At 40.2% G+C, this 26,162-nt stretch overlaps 1 protein-coding gene and 1 long non-coding RNA gene across 2 annotated transcripts in view; one reads left to right on the plus strand and one right to left on the minus strand.

The window, feature by feature from the left end:
* Nucleotides 1-26,162, minus strand: part of LOC134297498 (uncharacterized) — a 171,933-nt gene that overhangs the window by 55,628 nt on the left and 90,143 nt on the right. The window lies entirely within an intron of this gene.
* nr0b1 (nuclear receptor subfamily 0 group B member 1) lies at nt 897-6,479 on the plus strand. The gene is made up of 2 exons (XM_008107372.3): nt 897-1,831; nt 6,123-6,479. Exons 1-2 carry the CDS (start codon nt 1,102-1,104, stop codon nt 6,365-6,367), a joined length of 975 nt encoding a protein of 324 aa, XP_008105579.1. The 5' UTR covers nt 897-1,101; the 3' UTR covers nt 6,368-6,479.

Genomic DNA, 26,162 nt, shown 5'->3' on the forward strand with positions numbered 1-26,162 from the left:
GGAGGAGAATACCTCCCAACAAAGGATTCCCCTAGGCAAGAAAAGGCCAGGCTTTGAAGCTGCCAAGCTAGTCAAGCTGGCCAATTGCAACATTCACACTTTCCTCAGGCAGACAAGAGTTCTTTCTTCCACTCTGGACCTTCCACAGAGATATAAACCCCACCTTTCTCACAACCTCTGAGGATGCCTGCCATAGATTTGGGCAAAACGTCAGGAGAGAATGCTTCTGGAACATGGCCATACTGCCCAGAAAACTCACAGCAACCCAATTTCAGAACAGTTTGCAATTCTGGAGAAAGGATGCTAGGCTGTTAGGAATTGTGGGAGTTAAAGTCCAAAACACCTGGAGGGCCGAAGTTTGCCCATGCCTGGTGTAATGTCTTGGAAACGAGGGGGAGTGCGTTTCTGGGCATTTAGAAGTCAAAACGTTTTGTTAAATTAGAAAGAAGCCTCTCTCTTTCTCTCTCTCTCTCTCTATATATATATATACACACACAGTATATATTAACCGTATTTTATATATATCCCATCGGCTGAATGCGGGGGGGGGGGGGGGAGGCGGAAAACGAACCCTATATATGCATGTATATGTACATGTATGTGTGTACGTACATACATACATACAATATAGAGTTCCTTTTCCGCTTCCCCACTCCATCCAACCGGTGGGAAAGGCTGAAACGGAAGCCTTGAAAGAAGCGCCAACTCCGCGCCGACGAGGAAGTGTTGGGCGGGGGCGCCTTGGCCTTCGGGAGAGCCGGAGGAGGGCCCTTCCAGCCCCTTGAACTTTGCCTTTGGCGCCCGTAAGTTCAGCCCTTCGCGGAAAGCCCGGGACGTGGGAGGGTCGGGCGGGAGAAACGGGAGGGCACTGGAAAAAGGACAGCAACAAAACGCCCTCAAGCGCCAGGGAAAAGGGAGGGAGGGGGTGGAGTCCTGGGGGCCCCTTTCTTCGTCTTCGTCTTCTTCCCTCCCCCCCCCCTCTCTCTCTCTCCTCCCCGTCCTTTCCCTCCAGCCAGTCGGCAGCGTCTGCGCCTTTGAACTCGAGCGCGCTATAAATAGCCCCGAGGGCCGGCGAGGCGGCTTTCCCGCTCTTTGCTCGCCATGGCGTGCCTGGACCGCTGCCGCTGCTGCACTGACCACCGGCGCCACGGCAGCATCCTCTACAACATCCTCAAGAGCCAAGAGCACCGCCACCACCACCACCAGCAGGAGGAGAAGGAGGAGGCGGCCAGTGGCGGAGAAGCGTTGGCGGGGCCTCCTCCGCCGCCCCTCCTGCCCCCTCCGCTCCTCCTGAAGCCAGGGGTCGGGGCGCCGGGCTGCTCCTGCGGGGCCGGGCGGCGGGTGGCCCTGCGGAGCCCCCAGGCGGCGTGCAAGGCGGCCTCGGCGGTGCTGGTGAAGACGCTGCGCTTCGTGAAGAGCGTGCCCTGCTTCCAGGAGCTGCCGCTCGACGAGCAGCTGGTCCTGGTGCGCAGCTGCTGGGCGCCGCTCCTGGCGCTCGGCCTGGCCCAGGACCGCGTCCACTTCGAGACCGTGGAGAGCGCCCGGCCCAGCATGCTCCAGCGCATCCTCACCACCCAGCGGCGCCCCGAGGAAGAGCCCGGGCAGGGCCAAGAGGACGACGACGATGACGACGAGGAGGACGAGGAGGAGGAGGAGGAGCGCCGCCGCGAGCCGCGAGAGCCCCGCTGCCCAGCCGACAGCCGCAGCCGCCCCCAGCTGCCCTCGGCCGGAGAGATTCAAGCCATCCAAGGCTTCCTGGCCAAGTGCTGGAGCCTGGACATCAGCACCAAGGAGTACGCCTACCTCAAGGGCACCGTGCTCTTCAACCCGGGTCAGTGGGGCAGCCCTGGGGGGGGGGGGGGTCCCTTTTGGGGAAGGCTCGAGGGTCCTCTCCCCACCCCTCCCCACTCGCTCTCCTTTCCCGTCCTCCCTTGCTCATTCCCCTTCCTCTCTCCCCTTCTTATTTATTAATTTACTCCTTTACTTACCATATTTATATATTGCTTTTCTCACCCCTGGGGAGCCCCCGGTGGTGTAGAGGGATAAAGCCTTGTGACTTGAAGGTTGGGTTGCTGACCTGCAAGCTGTCAGGTTCGAATCCCACCTGGGGAGAGCACGGATGAGCTCCCTCTATCAGCTCCAGCTCCATGCGGGGACATGAGAGAAGCCTCCCACAAGGATGGTAAAAACATCAAAAACATCTGGGCATCCCCTGGGCAACGTCCTTGCAGACGGCCAATTCTCTCACTCCAGAAGTGATTCAGGTTGCTCCTGACACGAAAAAAAAAACCCTGGGGGGACTCAAATATAATAATAACAACAACAACTTTATTTTTGTACCCCACCTCCATCTCCCCGAAGGGACTTGGGGCGGCTTACATGGGGCCATGCCTGGATAATTACAATAAACAGAATAAAACACATCAAAATAGAAATACAAATGCAAATATAATATTATACACATTAACATAGTAAAATTAAAATTGTGACCATAGTAAAACGTAATTTAGACGCCAGAGTAAACGTCATAAAAACGAACTGGGCCAAAGTGCACAGAGTGAGTGTTGTAAACACAAGGGATGAGGTAGATGACTAAAGTGCTACAATCAATAAGAGAAACTTGGGATGGGATGGACACTGTGGCTATTTCCAAGGTGAAGTGCATCAGATAAGGTATCGTGAGGATGAACAATTCGTAATTCTCCAAAAGCATGCTGGAAAAGCCAGGCTTTTAAGCTTTTCCTAAACGCTAACAGGGTGCGGGCTTGCGGTTCACAACATAATAACTGGGAAATTCAATGCCCAACATACATGTAAAACCAAATCATAGATCTAAACCCGTTTTTTGTGTGTGTGTGTGTGTCAGGAGTGACTTGAGAATTGGCCGTCTGCAAGGACGTTGCCCAGGGGACACCCGGGTGTTTGATGTTTTACCAGTCTTGTGGGAGGCTTGGGGAGCTGGAGCTGACAGAGGGAGCTCATCTACGTGCTCCCCAAGTTGAATTTGAATCGGCAACCTTCAGGTGAGAGACCCAATTTTCAAGTCAGCAGTCGGCCAGCACAAGGGTTTGACCCACTGCGCCAGGGGGGGCTCCATCAAAAACAGTAAACATATAACATATACCTATGCATTAAAATCAATAAGACCATTTAACATGGGATATATACAACATTTAGACATTAAGATAAGAATTAAAACACCTAATATAAGCATTAAAATCAAAATAAACATTCTTCCCCTCTCCTTTCCCCTTCCTCACGCCTTTGCTTTTTCTCCCTTTGATCATCTTCCGCTCTTCTCCCTCTTCCCTCTTTCTATCTTTCCCTCTACTCCTTTTCTCCCTCCTCCCCTCCCTCACTCATTCTCCCTCTCTCCTTCTTCCCCTATTCTCCCTTCTCTCGCTTCTTCCCCTCTTCTCCCTCTCCCCTTCTTCCCATATTTCCCTCTAATCCGTTTTTCCCTGCCTCCCCTCTCTCGCTCTTTCCCCTTCTTCCCCTCTTCTCCCTTCTCTCTCTTCTCTCTCTTCTCTTCTTTCTCTTTTCTCCATTCTCCCTCTCTCCTTCTTCCCATCTTTCCCTCTACTCCTTTTCTCCCTCTCTCCCCTCTCTAGCTCTTTCTCCCTTCTTTCTCTACTTCTTTCCCTCCCTCTCATTCCCTTGTTTGACCACCTTCTTTTGCTCCTTAGGCAGCCCCTGGGTAAGTCCCATCATTCATGCAGTTTGACCCTGTTTTATCTGCCATGGTTCAATGCTATGGAATCAATGCTTGATACTAATTGATTTACCTAAGGCAATACTGCTTGGTCAAGTGGAGAACAGTAGGAAGACTTTGTTACAGGTGGATTGATTCAATTAAAGTCTCCCCTGGTTCTGAGACTGCAAGCATGGAGTAGAGCTGGAGTTCTTGGAGGTTTCTTATCCAGTGTATCATATGGTAGAATGAATGTAGCTTAACACCGCTTTAGCTGCCATAGCTTAATGTGATGGGATCCTGGGATTTGTAGTTTGCTGAGACAGCAGCATTTTTTGGAAGAGAAGATTTGTAAAACTACAACTCCCAGGATCCCATAGCATTGAGCCATGACTGTTAACGTGGTGTCGAATTGCATTAATTCTACAGTATCCAGGAGCCCTTGGTTACCTGCTTGTTAGTGGGGGGTTGGTTGAGTGTATGAGACCATCTTTCAGATTGTGAAATGTATTTGAATATACATGATGAGATGTCTTGGAGATGGTAGCCAAGTCTAAACAGGAAAGTCATTTATGCTTCATGTAGGTTATATACTATATATACTATTTTTGTTATGTTTGTGCATGGGACATAGTTTGATCAGAAAGAAAAGGTGTCACTATCGCAGCCACCCAGGTGGACAGTTTTGGATTTTGGGGTATTTTGGAATTCTGAATAAGGGATACTAGTTGTAGTGGTGGAGCTTTGTTGGGAAATAATGGTCCTGACAAGTGGAATAGCGTGAACAATACTGAGTTTGTGCCTCTGAGGATATGAAGCAAATTTTCTAATTTCAAAGCCATCTTCACCCTGAGAGCAGAAAGAAGAGCTCATCAGAAATCATTCAAGGAAAGCCTTTAAAAAAAATTAATGGTGTCCAAGGAAGCACTCTGGCATTGTAAGATTTGGTACTCTTACAGCATTCAGGGTCAACTTGCAGACTTGAAAAAAGAATAGAGAAATCATTAAAACTTTCTCCTTTTTTGTCCAGGAAAATGAATAGTTGCAAAAATTCTATGGTATATTGCAAGAGAATAAAATAGCTTTTGTAAAACTAGAATGTTAGAATAACGCACACAATAGCCTTCTTTGTGGAGTTCAGTTTTGTCTTGCTTTGGTTGAAGACCAACAAGTTTTTACATTAAGAAAAATGGTGTCAAAGTAAGGTCACCATACAAGTCACACTTAGATTTATGGTGTATTGTTCCTGAGGTAAGGCAGACTGTGATGCAAAACAAAGTCATTTGAACATACTTCCAGGTTTCCATCTGAAGTGATAAGGTTATCAAAGATATCAAAGCTTTCTTTCAATGTTTGTTCATTCCTTTTTTAGAAGTTATGGTATGAATCGAGTTTATTTGATGACAAAGCTATTTAACACAGATCATATATTGGGTGTGGTGCCTAATGCTACTATATTTCAATCTGCTTTCAGTAAGATTCACATTAGTGACAGTGTTGTGGCACTGATTATGAGTAGACCCCCGTCCCTTTAATGTGTTTAATTTTGGCACATTATTAAAACATTATTTCAGTATTAGAATTTATTGACTGTAGTCTAAAATATTTATTTTTACCATTAAATTTAAATCAGAAGAATAAGTAGAAAGCAGTCTAAGGAGGCATTTTTCAGACATATGTGTCACACCGCATTTGAGGATCTCAGATATGATACTCAAATTTTGAATCAGACATTGTAAAAGTCTGGGACAAAAATAATTCTAGGAATTATTCCTCAATATTACAGTATTGTTTTTGTGGGAAATGTGATAATTTTATGTTGATTTAGAAGGTTTTTTTGGATTGTACTGGGGGAGAGGGTATTAGAAATAGAGCTGCCCTCAATGTATATTTTTAATCAATTTATAATCAAAAACTCAATTGTAGTGTGTTATCTGTGGCATTTATGAGATTTGCTGAAATAATGTTATTTGGTGTGTGTTGTAATCATCATTAGGGGGTCAAAATCTTTGTTCCTCTAGATGATTAGGACTTTAACTCCCAGAATCCCTGATTATTAAAGTACTTCTGAGGCTGGATCTACATTACCATATAATGCAGCTTGAACTTCATTGTGTGGTTCTTCACTAACCATATAATGCAGTTCAAATGTATTATATGGCTGTGTAGATCTAGCCTGAGAGCCCCAAACACTTGGATAAACAAATGTTGAGAACTGCATGCATAGCATTCATAATAATGGGATTTCAGTCCCTTAAATCAATGTTTTGATATGCACTAAAAGTTTAGAAAAGCCAGTTTCACTCTTACTTGTTGTTCATGATTTCCCAGAATGTGGAAACAATGTGGGAAGTAAATTTCAGCTGCTCATCTGAGTGATAAAAGATAGAACTTGGTTTTGATGATGTTCTTTTTTCCCACACTCTTCTAGATCTACCAGGGCTGCACTGTGTACAGTACATCCAGGGACTGCAGCAAGAAGCACAGCAAGCTCTAAATGAACATGTCAGACTGATTCACAGAGGAGATGAGGCCAGATTTGCTAAACTTAATGTAGCTTTGTCCATGCTCAGATCCATCAATGCCAATGTTATTGCAGAACTATTCTTCAGACCTATCATTGGAACAGTAAATATGGATGACATGCTGTTGGAGATGCTTTGTGCGAAATTATGAAGTTCAGTGTTAATATAAGATTATAGCTATTTTAACAGACCAATCCAACAATGAAACATCTTACAAGATAATAGTGTAAATTATTGTAAAATAAACTAACTTATTGTTTTTACGTAACTAGTATTTTTGTATTCAATAATAAACGATTCTTTGAGTGCATCTTAATTTTTATTAAATAGAAACACTTAAGTTGTGTAGTTTGCAACACTGGTGTAAAAGAAAGAAAGAAAAGAGTGAAAACATGTTCAGCTTACTGCGTTCAGTGAACTTGCTTTTGAGTAAAAGTCCATAGGATTTCAGTATTCCTTTAGTGTCCAAAGTAAGGAGACTTTCAATAATGTGTGTTTTTTTATAATTATCTAAGTTGATCTCCATATTGTATGTTCAGATATAAGTCCTTACATTATCTGTTCTTATATTCTCATCCAAGGCATTCTTAAAATATATTGTTGGCATTTATTGATAAAGTATTTCAGTATTGCAATGTGTCGCCCATAAGATTTAGTATAATATATTTAAATTGGAAACCAATCCTGTAAGCATAGTACAAATTGTTCGTAAATACAAGCAATTAATTTCTTTTGTCTTTGGGAGTTGTTCCACGAGGGTACATTCTTGTCTCAAGCTGTTGACAAAAACATTCATTAGTTCGATGGCACTAATCTAGACATTGCAGATGGATTAAAATTTGGCTTTACATGTACCAGGTTGCCTGCCTAAGTGTTCAATCTAATTTTAGTTTTCTACTGACCAACTATCTTCCTTAGTGAATGTATATACAAAGTGGTTACCTTATGTTACCTTACAACTTTTACCAAAAACAATGAAAATAACAAATGGGTAATATGCAAAAAACAAAATTTGAAATCCAGTTTTGAACTGGCAGTATTTTTCCAGCTTCCCAAGCTACATTTGAAGTGCACATAAACCATAAACTATATAACATTTACCATGAAATCAATGGATGTAAATGTAATGTAAAACTCCAAAGGGAGCATGCTTTCCAATTTTACAAGCACATATGTGACATAGGACCTCATAACATTAAAGAAATTCCCCATCTTACCACACTTCACCAACGTAGCCGGCATGGAGTCCAACAGTTCTCATCGTATGGCACACATCTATTTCTGGTGGGGCTCCAGGCCGGCTATGCCAGTGAAGTGTGGAAGGAGGGGGAAACCTTTCCACAGAAGACTACCCATGTTCAGGTTGAGAATTATGGGGACAATGTGGGAGCATTCGCCCACTGCCCCATGATTTGCCTCACTGCCCTACGGGTCCCCCTGCTGTTCCCTGCATCAAGGACCTCAATGCAATGAGGTCCTAAATGATATTCTGTGCAAATAATTTCAATGAATTTTTCAGGGTATATGGGAAATGATGAAAAAGGTGAGTATCCATTATGAAAATATTATATATAAATAAATATGAGATGAAAAGTCAACTGCAGAACAGAAGACAGTTTAGATTAGGACTGTGCAAAGTTTGACTCAACCAGCTTTCATCACTGTAGACAGCATTGCAGCTGCCAGTGTCATAAACCTATTTTTGTTTCCTGCTACAAATTACAAAAGCAAACACTTGAATCTGGTTTGATGGTTCATAAGTTCTGCACGTATTGCATGGAAAATTGCAAGCACATATCAAATGCAAAAAACTTATTTACCAATGTGCTAATTTGTAATGCTGGTTTACACAACTGAAATTCCAGGTAGACCAAAACTACAGATACAAAGCCAGAAAAATATAATTATAAAATAATTGGTTGTGCAATTGAACAATGGTTTGGATTGTGAAATAATTTGAATTTTACAATCAGTAGGCATTAGCAACATAAAAGTAGGTGCAGCTAAGTGTCCTGTGAACAAATTAGGTACATTCATGTGATGCTGTATCCTACATCTTGAATGAACAAATGAATGGAACTATAGTGTGTTCAGTACATATTGGAACTAAGGTTTACTGAAAATCAAGTTTCATCTCAAACTATGTGTCACACTGGCATCCTTTTATGAAAACAGACAAATAATTTGCATTTGAGTTCCTTTTACAACGTTGGTATATTTGTTCTAAAAAAATTAGCTGGGAAACACAAATCAGAAGTGTCTTGACTAGTATTGAAAGTGTTTAGTTAAATGTCGCTCTTGGGAGCAATCTTCCAAACATTGTTAATGCATATGAGTATCAGGGGGCTTTCCCTGGAACCCTGTACAAGAGCCACAAAAATAAAAGAATCATCCAATAGTAATTTATGTTGTATTTTTGCAGCATCCTCCAACTGCTGTGGCAAAATCCTCAATGGCATAGTACATTGCTGTTAATTAGACACAATTCCCCTAGAGTCAGTAATATCTCCCAAAAGACTTGGTAATACATAGAAAATAATAATTAACACATTTCCATTCATTGAGTCTCTTTTTATCATTGATGGAAGCAACAAGTTCTGGTAAGTATCAATAGCCACAAAATACTCAGATTCATCCACCTTTGTGCAAATACATTATTTTTACACTCAGACACCCCACTAAATCCTAGTTTGCATACTATCAGGAAAAATGCAGATTTGCTTATATGCCTACATGAATCCTTTAGACCTTGCTTATTATTCGCAAATCCATCTGGGTGGAGTTGAATTTGTACTTCAAGAAAGTTCAAAATTTCTGTTGAGTGCATCTATCACTGGGTTGAGTCTGTTGTCTCAAAAATTATGAGAAAAGATGGGGATAGCAATACTTAGCGCTTGAGATATGTTTGGACTATGACTCCTTACTCTCTCACACTTTCCTATGTTGCTTGGGTCTAGTGGGACCCTGTACATTCAGCTTTTACAGTTTGTACAAATACTTACAGCTTTCAGCAAAAACTCATTTAAAAATCAGTTATGAAGTTGGTAGAGGCAGGAGTGCGGGCGCTGGAAGGCATCTAGCCATCCTCACTCTTTTTGGTATCCCTGCATTTGGTGAGCACTATTCACATCTTTCCCTATTTGTGTACTGTTCAGTGCTCACAATTGAATAGCCTATCCACAGCTCACTTGATACTTTGGCAATACATACCTAACTCATAGCTTTGTGTAGTACATTAAAACACAGGAAAGTTTATTCTGTATCTAAGGATGAGAGAACTTCATCTAGTGGATATTCTTGGTATTACATTTTATATTAAACATTTTCCAAGAAACCTCATGTGTGAAGTGATTGTATTCCACAGCCCACCTAGAATAGTAGGCAACTATTATAGAAATACATTTGCTACAGAAAAAAAAATCTGCATGGTACATTACATCTTATATTTAAATGAAGATTCATAAGCAAGTAAAATAGAAAAAGTTTAAGTTATCAAAATGCACACAGGGAATATCAATAAACTAGATCATGTTATGCAAAAATATTCCTTGGGTATATTTATGTTGGGGCCTGCATACTGTAAAGGTACAAAATCCTATCTAATCTCAGAAGTTAAGCAGGGTCACTCATGTTCACACCAAATTGCTCTTAAGCAGACTTATGTTAAAGAATGCATATGCCCCAATATTTCTCTGATACAAACCTGGACATGTGGGATCCAGAAACATCAGCTATGAGGTGTTATTTCTCAGGGGGAGAACTGGCAAAATGGCCTCTTGAGTATTCCTGCCCCAAGAAAACCTCATGAAATTCATAGTGTAACTCACCATCAATCGACAGAAAGATACACTCATTCATTATAAGAGAAACAAATCTATTCCATTTTGTTCTGAACATGTGTAAATGATGTTAGAGTGATAAAGAAGATACAAAAAGAAAAGAAACTAATTTACCCAGGGCTATTGAGTGTCTTGTTCATTAAAAGTAGTTTATACATGGATCCTTTTGATCTGAGCTTGGAAAAAAAATACTATTTTGATTGCAGCTTCCAGAATACCCCAGTTAACGTAGTCTGCAGCATGGTCATTGACCATGCTTTCTGGAAGTTGTAGCTCAAAAAGTAGCTTTACTAGACTTTTCTTCTGACCATTACATGTAGGATTTTGATGGTAAGGCTTCTTTATTGGTAAGGATTGTGAGGTTGTACTCACACTAAAAACAGAAGGGGAAACTCCATATTGTTTTCCTTTTCTCACATCCTTCCAGACATGAATGAGGAAAGACATTTGCAGAAAGAAGCACATGACAACACTTTCTGACTGCCATTGAAACCTTTACACTTTCATAGGTTTCATACTCAATGAATGCGATTTTTTCCATAAAGCTCAGTCCCTTTTGACAGGTGGTAGTGAAGGTTTGTAAGGAGAAACTGTTCCAGAATGTGAGATGGCTGCTGGCTCTTGTCTTCTTGTCTTTGAGAATTGCTTTATTTCAAAGAGCAAAAAGCAGGGTTCAGTATATCTAATGGCATCTATCAACCCTATCATGCTCTATATGTCTTCTGTGCCTGAGAGCACATCAACGTTAGCAAAAAAGTTAAACCCACCTCAGATCTGAGACCATTTGAACACATGATGCATTACTGTTTTCATAGTAAAAATGCTTATTTCAGGCTTTAAGAAGGCCCTCTTTTTTGCTTTGAACCTTTAGGAGTGTGTACATAAGGACTGGCTTGGAATGATTGAGGACAGAACAAGAAATGCCAGTAGGCAAGTTTCATCCCTCTGGTGAAGTGGCAGCTAGATCAGCTCATTAGCTCCAAATGATAGTACATTCCTCAAAGTTTCATTGGGGTATGCTCCAGGTGGTTGGGTAAGACATTCCTCTGCCCACTAATGACACACAAGATGGGCCAGCTCGTCTGTTCATCACTCTGGAATGACCTCATTGATCAATTGCTGAACTGTAATCCATCCTTACACCCCTCCGCCACCCCCATCAATTCAGTGGATTAACTCTGCATGCAGAGAGACTGGCTACATCCTCTTATCCCAACCTGCTGCACTTTTCACATTTATTATAGCTCCGGGAGAATGCTATAGATCAGGGATCCCCAAACCTTTTCAGCTATGGAGCCCTTTTTGAAGCAAACATTTCTTGTGGAGCCCCAATAAATGTTTTGAGTTTAGTTCTATCTGTCTATGTTCTATGATATGTATACGGAAGTATGAATAAGTTATCTATATATTAATAAAGGAAACAATAGTAAAAAAGAACTGGAGACAATATTCTTCGTTATTTAAATAGAGGTAGAGGAGGAGGAAGAGGAGGCAGTGGGAAGCAGCATGGCACCACTTAACACACGCGAAGCACTTCACTATCACTTGAGGAGCCCCAAGGGCTCCATGAAGCACACCTTGGGAACTTCTGCTATAGAAATTGTCCTGGGAAAGAGGGACATAGGAATTTATGGGAATAGGCCTTCTAGAATGGAATAGGCCTATGGAACGCCCTCCCCATTGAAGTCAGGCAGGCTCCCTCCCTCCTGTCTTTCCAAAAGAGAACAAAAACGTGGTTATGGGACTAGGCATTTGAGCATGGTAGCAACATGAGTAGCAGCAAAAATGAGATATGAATATATGACCTACTGACAGACCCCACCTGGACATGGAAAGCGCCTTAAATGTATATTTAAATGTATAATTATGTATATTTTTAATGTATATTCTTAATTTTATTGTAATTTTTAATCTTGATGGATTTTTAAATTTGATGAAAACTGTTTTTTGATATGTATGCTTATATTGTAAGCTGCCCTGGGTCCCCTGATGGGTGAGAAGGGCAGGGTAGAAGTGATGTAATATATAAAATATAAATAATAGAATGTCATTCTTTCCATGCAAATGGCCCTCTACATAACCTAATGGAAAATGTATTTTTGAAGGAGAACACAGCCCTATGTCTGTTTGCTTATACAGCTCTCACTTCACAATCATGCTGCTTAGACAATTGTTATTGCAGAACTCTCTAAGCAAGGATAAAAATTGTGTGGCCCATGTGTCACATGTCCCCAAGCCATTCTTGCACTTCCCAAATATTCCCATGGCCTCACCTCAAAATTTACCCTCAAACTGTCATTAGTGTACCATGTGTGGATTGGGGACACAGAACGAGGGGTGTTGGCCTCTTGTTTTACTTTACGTCATTTTAGCATTTCATCCTGTTTTAGTCTCTTTTATTCAAGTAAAAGTGAAAAGATGTTTCCTGTAATAATACTAAATAGAGAAAAATTGCCAATTTCTGCCATTTAAGGGAATAAATACTTTTGCTTAGTAGGTGGGCTGAGATATGCTCTAAATCCCTAGCAATTGCCTGTCCTGCCTCTATAAGGAAAAGATAAATGAATGTCCTGAACCCCAAATTGGTTGTCACCAACATCCTTCACTTATGAAATGAGCACATTGCCAACATTATTCTCCTGTGGCTTATTCCCATTTTCCTTTTTTGATCTTGATTTATCTCTAATTAAAAGGATTGGGTCGATTATTGGACAATTAATCCATTAACAACTGTTGCTTATTATAGTGCCTGATGTCAAACTCAAAATGGGCCATGAATAGATGGAGATCTTAGAAGTTCAGTTTGTCTTCTATCACCAAGCTCTGATCAATGAATGGAGTTACATGGCGATTTGCCAAACCAACAAAACAAACTTATTGACAGACCAGAGTGGATAGTGTGTTCTACTGCCAAGCTTATAGAAAAGTTTATAGGTCAGTCTAACTATAAATTAGATTTCTGTTCTGTTGTTTCCTTCCCCAAGTGGTCATTCCCCTATCCTTGCTAAAGCTTTTACCTCCCACTCAGATTTGCAGATAGTGAGTGTGTCAGAAAACTAAATTTAAGCAGTATGCTTTTGATTTTCAGATGCTGGGTGCAACTAACAGGAGGCTGTTGGCATATTCAAACCTGACTTTTTAATATTGAAGCATTGGGATAGTTGTATCTACAGGTTCAAGGTGTGCTCTGCATGCCAACCCCACAGAAACATACAGACACATAGCTTGAAGAGAAAAAATGAACCTTTTGGCTAGTGGGGAATGGTATAACTCTAGTCAAGAATTAGTACATACTGCAGATCCAGATTTGTACCTCATACACCAGCTGGTTTCTCAACTACCTAGGAGTGTGGAAAGCTACTTCCCACTGCTGGGTGAGGCTGAGTCCAAGCCACAACCCCAATGCCTGGTGTACACTGGTTACTCATGCCTAGATCCCTGACCTATATCATCACTTCCACAAAGTTGTGACAAAATACAATGAACAACACATATCTCTATCAGAAAGAGGGTGGGTAGGTGAGATGAAATCTTGGAATTGGTGAATTGACAGAGTCTGTTTAGGCCTCAAGAGCATATACTGGATTGGATACCACATCTGGGCAAATCTGGCTGTGTGGAGAGGGCCTGCTAGCCAATGAGCACTGGCCGGCCCCAGTACCACTGAAATTTCTCCCTGGTACCCCTGTACCAGCTGAAAGGTGGAAACAGCCACATGATCACCAAGAGCTGCTGCCATTCCATGCACCTGCATGGGCATGCAATTTTGACAACCCAGGTAAAGGAGTGGATGACACTCTTATTAAAACAGCTCCACTGGCTGTGATAAATTTTCGGTCCCAATTCAAAGTGCATGCAATCACTTATAAAGCCCTGCCTATCTTTGCGACCACATCCCTCCCATGTAAGTGTTAAGATCTGCTGGGAAGGCCCTTCTCATGGTCCCACCACTGTCACAAGCACGGTTGGTGGGGACGAGGCAGAGGATCTTCTCAGTGGTGGCCCCACATCTTTAGAACGCCCTCCCCAGGTAGATTAGGAAGCCCCCCCACCCTATCCTCCTTCTGGAGGGAATTGAAGACTTGGATGTTTAGACAAACCTTTGAGAATGTCTAGCCCAATGGTCTGCAATTATGATACAGCAAAGCACCTTTATCCTATTCCTTTGTTTTTTAGCTACAACTTGCACTATCCCTTTCCTTTCTTCTTGTTACAGCTGGCCATGATTTTATGACAGATGACACTATAGATTATTGGGTGCTGTTCTGAGTTCAAATTGTTGTTTTATATACTCGTGGTTTTATTTGTATTGTCTGCTTATTTTATGTGTTGTTTTAGACACCTTGTGCGATATATAAGCCTCCCCGGGTCCCTTCAGGGAGATGGAGGTGGGGTACAAAATAAAGTTATTATTATTATTAGTTGAGCATTGTATATATGACAGTATCAAATGGTGGATTAGACAGTAAGTCTTGAACACTTAATCACATTTTATTTAGAATAATAAAGGCAATCTTTTAAAAAAATATTTACATTCTGATCCTATCTGAACAGCTTATCCATTTCAGAGAGTTCCATGAACTTTATTTTCCATCCTTCCACTGTTGCTGTTGTCTATTGTCTCCAATATTTTGCAAATAATATCCTGGCTACTGATACTGTACCATGTATTGAACAATTCTCTCACATTCTTTTGCAATTTGTTTATTAGTGTGACCTAATGGAAAGGTTTTGGGTTCTAAAATAATTTTAATTTTTTGTATATTTTCCATTATTTTGTGTATTTTGTCAAATATTTTTTAGTTTGTGGGCATATTAACTACCACATATGATAAAGGAGCCAACTGCTGCATTACATTTCAAACAAATATTCCTTCTCTTCGATTGGATTTTGGCTAGTTATTCTGGCATCATATAGCAATTATAAGTTATAAAAATTCCCATGGAGGCCATAGTTTTGGGTGAATTTTAACCGTCTACTTGGAAAATCTTAAAACAATAGCACCTGGCATCTTAAACTGAATAAAGTACATTGAACTGACAAAAGATTCAAGTTGAACAACAATTGATGGAAACAATCTTCCAACATTATTGAGAACACAAGGTGGAGTTGTCCATGAACATTAAGTTACCCTTCTTCTTTTTCATTCCTAATTTTTTATAAAAGGAACAATATATTAAAAATAAATAAAAAGAATATTTTAAAAAGAATAATAAAAGCATTGAGTACCCCATTTGATGAAAGATGTCATGGATAATATCTGACATTATTTCCATTGTCACTTGATTAAACAGGTTTAACTCTTTATAACTTTATATTAGATTTTTCTGAGATTAACAAAAGAGAAGAAAGTATAAACAACTTAATAAGTCAGGAAGTTTTCCAAGTCTATATGACTTATCTGGGATTCAGGCAGGTTAATCCACTGCCTGACCTATTTCTGCTGAGCTCTAGTTGTTCAGATTCCTGACTTAGAGATTCTTTGTAAATATTCAGTGTTATGAAAGAACTGAGTAAGGTGAGCTTTATAACGTATGTGCATTTGACAAAATGTTGAAAGAGTTAAAAGCCTACCTGAGAATACAGTACTCAAAATCAAAGAAATCGGGGTAGAATTAATAGTGTTTGACACCACTTTAACTGCCATGACTCAATACTATAGAATTATGAGAGTTATAGTTTAATAAAATCTTTAGCCTGATTTGCCAAAAAGGGCTGGTGCCTCACCGAACAAAAGAATTTAGAAATCCCTAGTATGGAGCCATGGCAGTTTATGGACCTTGTCACACACGCCACTGCAAGCGGTCAGTATAGCTGTGTTCCTGCAGCACCCACCCAGAGGGTGTGGGAACCTGTCGCCCCACATCCTGCACTGTCCCAGCTTCCTCCCTATCTCATCACATGGGAGGAAGCCTGCTTAAGCCAGCTTGACCCACCTTTCCTTACGGAAAGACGGGGAGCCTCCTGTTGTCAACCATTGGCAATTTTTCAGCGGTGACAGGGTTTGTTTTCCCAGTTCAGCCATGGAACCGCCTCAGAAGTAGTTTTCTGGAGTGTGATGGAAGCCATCAGGCTCTGTGACCAAATGTTTAAAAAAACTTTGCTGCCGCCAAAATCAAGACTGTGTGAAGAGGTCCAACGTGATGTCAAACTGCATTCATTTTACACTGTAAATAAATACATAGTTATTGATATGTCTAATTTTACTTATTCAAGACATTTATTCATCTCCTTTCAAATCACCAGGGCTGCTGAGGCAAAACATAATTGATAAAAAACACTAAGTACTAAAATCCTAGTATATTGAAACAATGCCTCTTCATCAAAGAAAATGAGAAATGTAGATGTAAAAGAGAAAAATGAGAAAGCCTAGTGGAGAATAATCCTGAAGGGTTAGACAAAAATGTGTGAAATTACTAGTTATGGTTAATTGTCTAACTGCTCTCTCTTAATGAACAATGTGTTTATTGTACTTTACATTATACACAATTTTCTACATGATTAGTGCTTTACAATATGCACAAGTAGACTTCACAGTATTTTCACACAAATTAATAGATGACAAAACATAGAAAAATAATAAAAAAATCAGACAGAAACAAAATATGAGTAAAAGTAATATAATAATAAATAGCTGTGAATCTGCATTGAGAAATTGGCCATAGAGATTTAGGCATAACTGTTTATTTATTTGTTAGAGTAGGTACATTTTGCTCTTTCTTTCTGTGAGTTCAGGGTGATATACAGCTAAAGTCACACTCTGTATTCTTCAAAACCTTGTTAAAGGCCAACGATCTCCCCTCAACCTCATCCCAGTGACATAGACATATAGTGGCCAGAGAAGAATAGGGGCAGCAACCAAGAAACAATTGGCTAGGGCCAAATGTCAGATGCATAATCATCACAATGTCATCTCTGGGACTTCCATGGCCATGTTTGGGAAGCAGGAAGAAAGACGTGAGTTCTGAATGGTTGAAGGTCATAATGTTGATTTCCTCCTTCAAAATCAACATCAAAAGACATACAGCAATGCTCTACAGACAATGCTACCAACAAGATGCAGCATATAAAGGTACTAGCTATGCCCGGCCACGCATTGCTGTGGCGAAGTATGGTGGTATGGGAAATAAAGTATTGAGGAATTAGTGGTAGTTAAGGTAAAGGGTAAACGTTTTCCCCTGACATTAAGTCCAGTTGTGTCTGACTCTGGGGGTTGGTGCTCATCTCCATTTCTAAGCTGAAGAGCCGGCGTTGTCCATAGACTCCTCCAAGGTCATGTGGGATTACTGCATGTAGCGGTGTTACCTTCCCGCCGGAGCAGTACCTATTGATGCACTCACATTTACATGTTTTCGAACTTCTGGGTTGTCAGAAGCTTGGGCTAACAGTGAGGGCTCACTCCGGTCCCCCAATTCAAACCTGCGACCTTTCAGTCCAGAAGTTCAGCAGCTCAGAGCTTTAACACACTGTGCCATCAGGGGATATTATTTCCTAAAGGTTGTGAATATACAATTTTTTTTTGTCTGTTGGAGGCAAGTATGAATGCTGCAATTAGGGAAAATGATTAGCATGTAATGGTCTTGCAGCTTTAAAGCCTGGCTGTTTCCTCCCTGAGTGAATTTTTTGTTGGGAGGTGTTAGCTGGCCCTGATTGTTTCCTGTCTGGAATTCCCTTGTTTTCAAAGTGGTGTTGTTTGCGATATTTTACGTGGTTCTATTGTCTGTGACCCTCAGAAAACAGAGGATTTGCCAGACTTTGGTGATGGGAATACTTTGTTGGGAGGTGTTAGCTGGTCCTGATTGTTTCCTGTGTGGAATTCCCCTGTTTTCAGAGTGCTGTTCTTTATTCAGTGTTCTGATTTTAGAGATTGTATTCTTCTGTTTTTTTATACCACAGTAATTTTTATATATTCTGATTTTAGTATTTTTGAATACTTGGAGCCAGATTGTATTCATTTTCATGGTTCACAGCAACATAATAATAATAATAATAATAATAATAATAATAATAATAATAATAATAATAATGACTTTGGTAATACACACTGCTTCACTCCCTTCTCAGCTTCCTTTCTGGAAGAATCCTTTTTTGGGAGGTGTTAGCTGGCCCTGATTGCTTCCTTTGTGGAATTCCCAATTTCCCTGCTTTCAGAGTGTTGCTCTTTATTTACTGTCCTGGTTTTAGAGATTATATTGTTCTGTATTATTCTACCACAGTAATTATTTCATATTATCAATTTTATCTTGTAAATCGCCTAGAGCATCGTGGATGGAGGGCGATTAATAAGTAATTAAATGATGATGATGATATTACAGTAGAATCTCACTTATCGAACATTCGCTTATCCAGTGTTCTGGATTATCCAACGCAGTCTGCCTTTTAGTAGTCAATGTTTTTGTAGTCAGTGTTTTAAATTCATTGTTGTTGTACCCCAAGGCAGCACGAGCACTCGAAAACCAGACAAGACCCAATATAACACACTATATATTTATTAAAGCACTTATATATCCAAAGGAAATCAGGTATAAAGTCTGAGTAAGGAATAGTTCTTTTAGAAAGTCAGTGGTAGTTTCAAAAAGGGTAAAGGAAAAGGTCTGATATTATAATCCACAATGAGAACTCAATAGCTCTCCAAAGAAATCAAAGTGTCCATGAGTTGAAACAGAGAAACAAGAAACAGAGAAAACAATTGACAACTCCTAATGTGTTTTGTCAATTGAACTAGCCAGAAGTCTGATGTCGATTTTTGTCTGCTCTGACTGACCCAGTTTTGGTAGACTGTTATTTGTCATAGCATTCAATTTTACCCAGTAGTTATATGTCCTAATTTTGGATAAACTATCAACTGTATATACTCCCAGTTCTTACTGTGGTAGCTGGGGTCCTTTTGTCCACTTTCAATAAACACAGGTAGAGTAATATCAACATCAGTCACCATTTCAAAATACAAACAGAATGTTGTTCTCTTAATTTTCTTAACATTGCCGATTCCACATTTATCTCCCACCTGTCTATCGATATTTCTCCCTTCTCTCCCTCTCCCCCCCCCCTTCCAGGAACAATACTTTCCTTCATTCAAATATTATTTCAGTTGAACAATCGTGGAGAGAGTATGGTTCAGTTCTTTATAATTTCCCTTTTCCTTGGTTCTACCAATCTTCCCTATTTCAGATCCCAGTACTTCTTGATTTGGCCTGATGAGGATTTGGTTCTTCTTTCAAGGATGTACAAGGATTACATCCAGGATTAAAGCCTACTATTTATAACTAGTGGTGAGTACTCCTAAATGATCAAATAGAAAGAACTAAATACCGTTAACTTTCTGATTGAGCTATCTTAATGAAAAATATGTTTATTTGTGTCTTACAGTATACAGAATTTTTTGATTGACAACCAGTACATTTCCACATATACATTCTTTTTGCATAGAAGCTTTAATAATTGATCTGAGTGAGGGTGTCTAAGTTAATTCTTTTCAAAGCTTTTTTAAATAGCCTGATACCTTTCTAGCATCAGTTCAAGTGAAAATTAGTATTCAGTGAGGAATTCTCAACAAGAACAGCTTATCTCTTTTGTTTGCTGCATGCTCAAAGTAGGCACTTTACATCAAAAGTTAAATACTATAATTATTACAAGACCTTTAACTTCAGAAAGAGCTCAAGTTTTTATTTCAAGCATGCTTGCAATTGAGAGGGTGAGGAAGAGAAAGATTAAATAGCTGACATGTGTCTTTTCGTAAGTGTTGCAACTGGTATCTATCCTTTTAATACTAATTTTCTTGTTTTCTGCAGAAGCAAATCTCCAGGATGAAAACCTTTAATTTTATGAAATGCACCATGATGTCATTGCCATCTTATTTAATACCCTCCAAATAATAACCTGAGGAGAGCTGAAGAAATGTAGGTGTTGCTTGCTTTCCAGGATGCCTTGCACAATCCTTTCTCAGAGATTTCTGAAGAGTTTCAGTCTGGCTATTAACAGCAGACTTGTTGCAGTCTTCACACTGCAAATGGAAAATTATCTAACACACTTTAAAGTTGCATTTAATACATTTCCTGTTATGTTGATGAAAGAAACTAAAGACAGAAATTAAGTGAAATCGGTTTCAGGTTTGTACTATTTTGAGAGAGGGAGGACATGTCTCTCTGTCCATTTTAATTAAACTGTACATACAGTAGAGTCTCACTTATCCAAGCCTCGCTTATCCAAGCCTCTGGATAATCCAAGCCATTTTTGTTGTCAATGTTTTCAATATATTGTGATATTTTGGTGCTAAATTCGTAAATACAGTAATTACAACATAACATTACTGCATATCAAACTACTTTTTCTGTCAAATTTGTTGTATCACATGAAGTTTTTGTGCTTAATTTGTAAAATCATAACCTAATTTGATGTTTAATAGGCTTTTCTTAATCCCTCCTTATTATCCAAGATATTCGCTTATCCAAGCTTCTGCCAGCCCGTTTAGCTTGGATAAGTGAGACTCTACTGTACTTTCATATAATCCATTATATTCCCTCTTGGCTGCCTTCTTCTCCCTAAACTCAAGAAACCTACAATTTCCAACAAAGACCCATTGGACTGAATAGGACCTGCCATTGTGTAACATTAGTTAAGTGCAATAGTATTTTATAAGTAAGCATCATTGCATTCATTGTGCAGATACACATTTGCTTCAATATCTACACAAATTAATGGTTCTGATTCCCCCCACCCTCACCCCAGAAATTGTTACAATTTTTGAATTTAAGATGGTTTCAATATAGAGCTTTAATTTTCTGATGGTCTTTAAGGACATAATCCAGAACATTAATTGATGTGGATTTTGAAGCAAAATTAATTTTGCACCATTATTTTAATGAATGTACGATTGTAGTGGTCTCCAATACTTTACAACTATTACACATGAAGATGTAAGTCCTACTCAGGCCCCATCTAGATTGCCATATAATGCAGATTGAACTGCATTAAACTGGATTATATGAGTCTACACTGCCATATAATCCAGTTCAATTCAGTTAACCTGCATTTTGAATCTACATCATATGGTAGTGTAGCCTCAATTAATTTGAACTTCTTCCCATGAATATGAAAAAATTAAGAAAAAACAACAGCATTCCTTCCTCTTTATCCCATATTGCTATGAGGCACAGTTTGCTAATAAAAGGACTTAAATGTTTGAACCACAAATTCCTCAATGTGTTTGTTTGAATTGCATATACAAACTTTATGGAACACACTATTTTCTGATGATCACCCCACCCTTTTGATGCATATTAATTTTATGCTCCAGTGCCCCAGCTGCCATTTCATCAGCATCTTTACAACTGTTTCATGTATATCACTCCAGGGTGGTAAGAACTAGAGCCACAAACACTTATTTAGAGCATATAGAGTTTCCTCTGAATTTTGTTTTAAACTATAAAAAATCCATTCCAAACCCACATGCAGGTCGTCTTTATAGTGGCACAATATTTCTTTTTAGACTTAAAATGTCAGTATTATAACTTGGGAATGAATATTGATTTATACAATAGCACTATTTTCTTACAAGATGAAGTTGAAAGTTTATGTCTCACAAAGGATTAATAGAAGTAATTTCAGCAAAGAAAACATTACAGAAGGCTATAAAAATTTTGTGCATACTTTGCTGCTTTTCTTCTTCAGAAATCTTGTTTTTCAGCAGAACTCTCATGGTAGAACATTACAGCTTAGATTTGAGAAGGCATGTTTAGGTTAGCAGTTATACAAACCTAGAGGGGCCTATTTTGGCTTCTCTAATGTATTGGACTAAACCACCGTGTTCTGTTTGTTTTTAGGAATGGTATTTCAGGACATCAAAAATCATGTCAACAGTTCATTCTGTTGAAAGATGGCTTGGTAGCAGAAAGAATAAAGTATGTGGGTGTTCATCCAGATTTCATGGCTGAAGACTGTCCATCTCCATTTGTGCACCTCATTTACTTTAGACACACCTATTTAAAATTGTCTGGTGCTCAGTAATGCGACTACAACAAAAAATGGCATGGTAATGAGGAGATGGCAAGCTTATTTTCTGCTGCTCTGGAGACTAGGATACAGAGCAATGAATTCGAATAGCAGGAAAAAAGATCCCACCTAAACATTAGGAAGAACATCCTGATGGTAAGAGCTGTTTGACAGTGGAATATGCTGCCTTGGAGTATAATGAAGTCTTCTACTATGGAGATTTTTGAGCAGAGTCTAGATCAGGGGTCCCCAAACTAAGGCCCGGGGGCCGGATGCGGCCCATCAAAGCCATTAATCCGGCCCCCATGGCACAAGGGCAGAAGGGGGTTGGGCTAAATGACCCAAGGGGTCTCTTCTTCTCTTACAACCCTTATTATTATTATTATTATTATTATTATTATTATTATTATTATTATTATTAACATTGAGGCTGGGAGGCCATCTGTCAGGGGTGCTTTGCTTGTGCTTTTGGTGCACAGAGGCAGAAGGGGATTGGACTCAATGGCCCAAGGGGTCTCTTCCTATCCTCTTTATTATTAATTATTATTATTATTATTATTGCTCGGTGACTAACTATAGTCCGGCCCTCCAACGGTCCAAAGGATCGTGAACTGGCCCCCTGTTTAAAAAGTTTGGGGACCCCTGGTCTAGATGGCCATTTGTCTAGAGTGCTTCAACTGGATGTTCTTGCATGGCAGCAGCTTGGACTACATAGCCCCTGTGGTCTCTTCCAACTGTATGATCCTATGAATCTGATTCTATGTTGCCATGCTGTCAAAATCAGCATGGCTATATAAATGCTCTTTCCAAAGGGATTGTTTGGATGAGTTGAATTGATTTTTTTTTCTTGGTTATGTCATGTTGGTTCTTGTGGCCTATTCCAAAACAGCTCTATCTGATTGTTTTACTCTTAACTCCTTCTGCAATGCACCAGGACCATGAAAGACACACTGAGTCCTGATAGCTCTTCACAAACTTAAAAAATCACACTTTTTCCAAACCCTATCCCTTTATTGGTCATAGTGGAACTTTCGGTAATAGGAAGATGAGCATGACAGCTTGAACCACTGCAGTTATCAGTTGCATAGCTCCTGACCCTAAACTTATGGCATTCATAATGTAACAGTGTTATTGCACTTCTTTGCCTGATCATAACTTAACAGACCATGGGAAAACATTTTACCTACTTCTAGACAGAGGCTTTCACTTTAGCTAACCAGTTCACATAAAAGAGATAAAATGGTAACTGTGAAAGACTCTTCATATCCAGATGTGACACCTTTTCAATCCAAACACTTCCCATGAAGATGATGGAAGGATTAATGCATGATTTGTTAGACTGTGCCAGTTAAAATAGAGTCTCTATGAATAGTGGAAACTGATCAGTGGTATAAAACCCTACTCCCACCTTTAAAAAATGGGGTGGAAGCAGGCCTGTAGCGAGGGGGGGGGGTTAGGGGTTCAACCCCCCCCCCGAAATTTTTCAAGTTATAAAAAAAATCTCGTTTACTCATGAATTTTAACTGGTTAACCAAATCCCCATGCTAAGTCTATGAGATGCAAAACATTAAGAGTCCCTCCAGGCACTATCTCAAGCAGATATTGACAGGTTTGTAGCGGGGAGGGGTATGTGCTAGGGGTTCAACCCCCCCCCCCCCGAAATTTTCAAAACCCCTCCCGAATTTTTTTTCTGGCTACGGCCCTGGGTGGAAGAGTAATAGTGCAAAAGTTTTATCTCTTCTGCTGATCAGTTTCATCAATAATCTCAAGAACACCATGAGAACTCAGTATTTACTACGAGAGTTATCCAGAAAGTAGATTATGTTTTGGAATTAAAAATGAACAAAGAATAGGAGAAAACATTTACCATATGCAGTTGAAAGCCACACCCAAATACCACTTCTCAACATAGTTGCCATTCAAATCTAGGCACTTATCATAGCAATGAATGAGCTTGGCAACTCCTTCCCCACAAAACTCTGCAGCTGTTGCACCCCAAAGCTCCGAGAAGATTGACAACCACACAGAGGCCAGATGTTCAAGCAAAGCAATTTACTGATGGATATATATATATGCAAGCAAACAGTGGGAAGAGTCAATCGAGCAAGTAGTCCATAATATAATGTCCACAATAGTTCAAAAGATAGTTCTTCAAAGTCTTTCAAAGTTGTAATCCACAAACAGAACTCAACGCGTTCAACAAAGAGTCAACGTCAGTAAGCATCCAGGAATTGCAGGAAGCAGGGACAAGACACAGCAAAACGATAACTGTATTCCACCTGGAGGGTATTCCTAGAAAGGCAGGGAAACAAGAGTAACAAGGCGAGGTATACTCGAGAGTCACAAGGCACGAACTCCAACTGGGTATCCTGGAAACGGCACGGGAACAAGGCAAGGATCAAGAGACAGGAACGGAGATGCTTCTCCCAAGAATGGCAATGTTGACACCACAACGAAAACAAGGAGCGAGGTCCCTTTAAGGAAACCTCAAGGCTACCACTCAATGAGATCCAGGACAATTACAGCTTCACATGGGAAAGTTTATTAATTACAGCGTTTGAGAGCCAAACGTTTACTTCTTCTCAGCACTTCTCTTTGACTCCTGTAACACCCCTAGGCAGCGGAGGCCAATAAACAATCTAATATCTTTATTTAAGCAATAAAAGTTTCAAACAAAAATAAGCAGAATAGATAGTCAAACAGTTGACCTTTTAGAAACGATCAGAATTAGTCTAAAGAATGAAAGTTTTATGTCCAATATTAGAGTCCAAAGTCCAAAATCCAATAACACACTCAAACTTATTGGAAGTTTGAGTGGGGAAAGGAGCAAAGTTCCTCCGGAAAGTACTTGAAATAATAGTCCAGAACAAGGTTTCAAGGCAAGGCAAGGCAAGGCTGTTCGTGGTGGATCTGAAACGTAGTCCAAACTTGGCAAGGGACGAGCCGCTACGCCCGGTCTACTCGAGAGTAAGCGTGCCAACGGGCCGCTTAGAAGCTCAGGATCAAGAGATGATGTATTCTTCAGTCAGAAGTTCAGTTGACACGGCAACAGAGATTCTCTGCATATAACTTTTATTGAAGTCCAAAAGCTCCCCCAAAGCAGGTGCGTGACTCCCCAAATGTTCCCAAGAGAATGAGCTGCTAACAACGAGGCGCCAGATGCCTGCCTCCCCAATTCTTCCCAGGAGAACTGGCTTAGCCACAATCTCCTCGCTCCACTAATCTCATACTTCTCCTTAAACTTTGTCTTCGATCTGTTTGGAAAGTAGCCCTTCTAACAAATTCTAAACTCTCCGGAGATCCGGGAAAAGCCAGCAACATTTCAAGGGCATTCCTAATTGGCTCTGGCTCTGCAATGTCAACAGGAGACATCTGGAAAGGGATTGAATCTTGCTGAGGTGGGAAAAACCCAAATTCTCTTCATTTTGATCCGCAATGGCTGCTGGATCAGGGGCCAAAGGTACCTGAAACATCACAACTCCTATCCTGTGAGATAGATTGTCTCCGATCAAAAGACACATCCTTCCCTACAACAACTCCATCTGGCGAATCCAGCCTTGAGTTAACATTGCAATGTTCCCCAATTAGCTGTTCCTCTGGAAGCACAACTTCAGGCACCTGCAAAGTCATTGGGCTCTGATCCAAACCCCGGAGAGGCTCAAAATCCAAATCAGCGTCCCACTCCCTCTCCTGTGGAGGGCCAAATCCTGATGGCTGAGCTATAACAGCCACTTGCGTCCTCAACCAGCCGGTCACCCCTTTCTTCAGCTGTGCACCGTCACCAAAACACTGCGTTGAGGAAGCAAGCGGCAGAGTTTTGTGGGGAAGGAGTTGCTAAGCTCATTCATTGATAAGTGGATAATAGTTGTTTGGGTCTTCTTTTTTACCCTTTTTGAACATATGGTCAACATTTGCCTTCCCGAACATGTGAAAACTGACTAAATGAAATTCAACAAGGATACAGGTAAAGTACTGTACCTAGACAGGAAAAATGAAATGCACAAATATAGGTTGGGTAACACCTGACTTGAAAGCAGTACATTTGAAAAAAATGTAGGATGAAGTAAAACATTTGAAAAGGATGTTGGCGTGTGATCTAATGAACTTCTGGGCTG

This window comes from Anolis carolinensis, chromosome 3, assembly GCF_035594765.1.
Source record: "Anolis carolinensis isolate JA03-04 chromosome 3, rAnoCar3.1.pri, whole genome shotgun sequence".
Lineage (NCBI taxonomy): Eukaryota > Metazoa > Chordata > Lepidosauria > Squamata > Dactyloidae > Anolis > Anolis carolinensis.

Excerpts from the sequence above, each read along its gene's own strand:
- nr0b1 (XM_008107372.3), top strand. The coding sequence starts at position 1,102 with ATGGCGTGCCTGGACCGCTGCCGCTGCTGCACTGACCACCGGCGCCAC. Across the intron at positions 1,832-6,122 it reads CACCGTGCTCTTCAACCCGG|ATCTACCAGGGCTGCACTGT; the intron begins GTCAGTGGGGCA and ends ACACTCTTCTAG.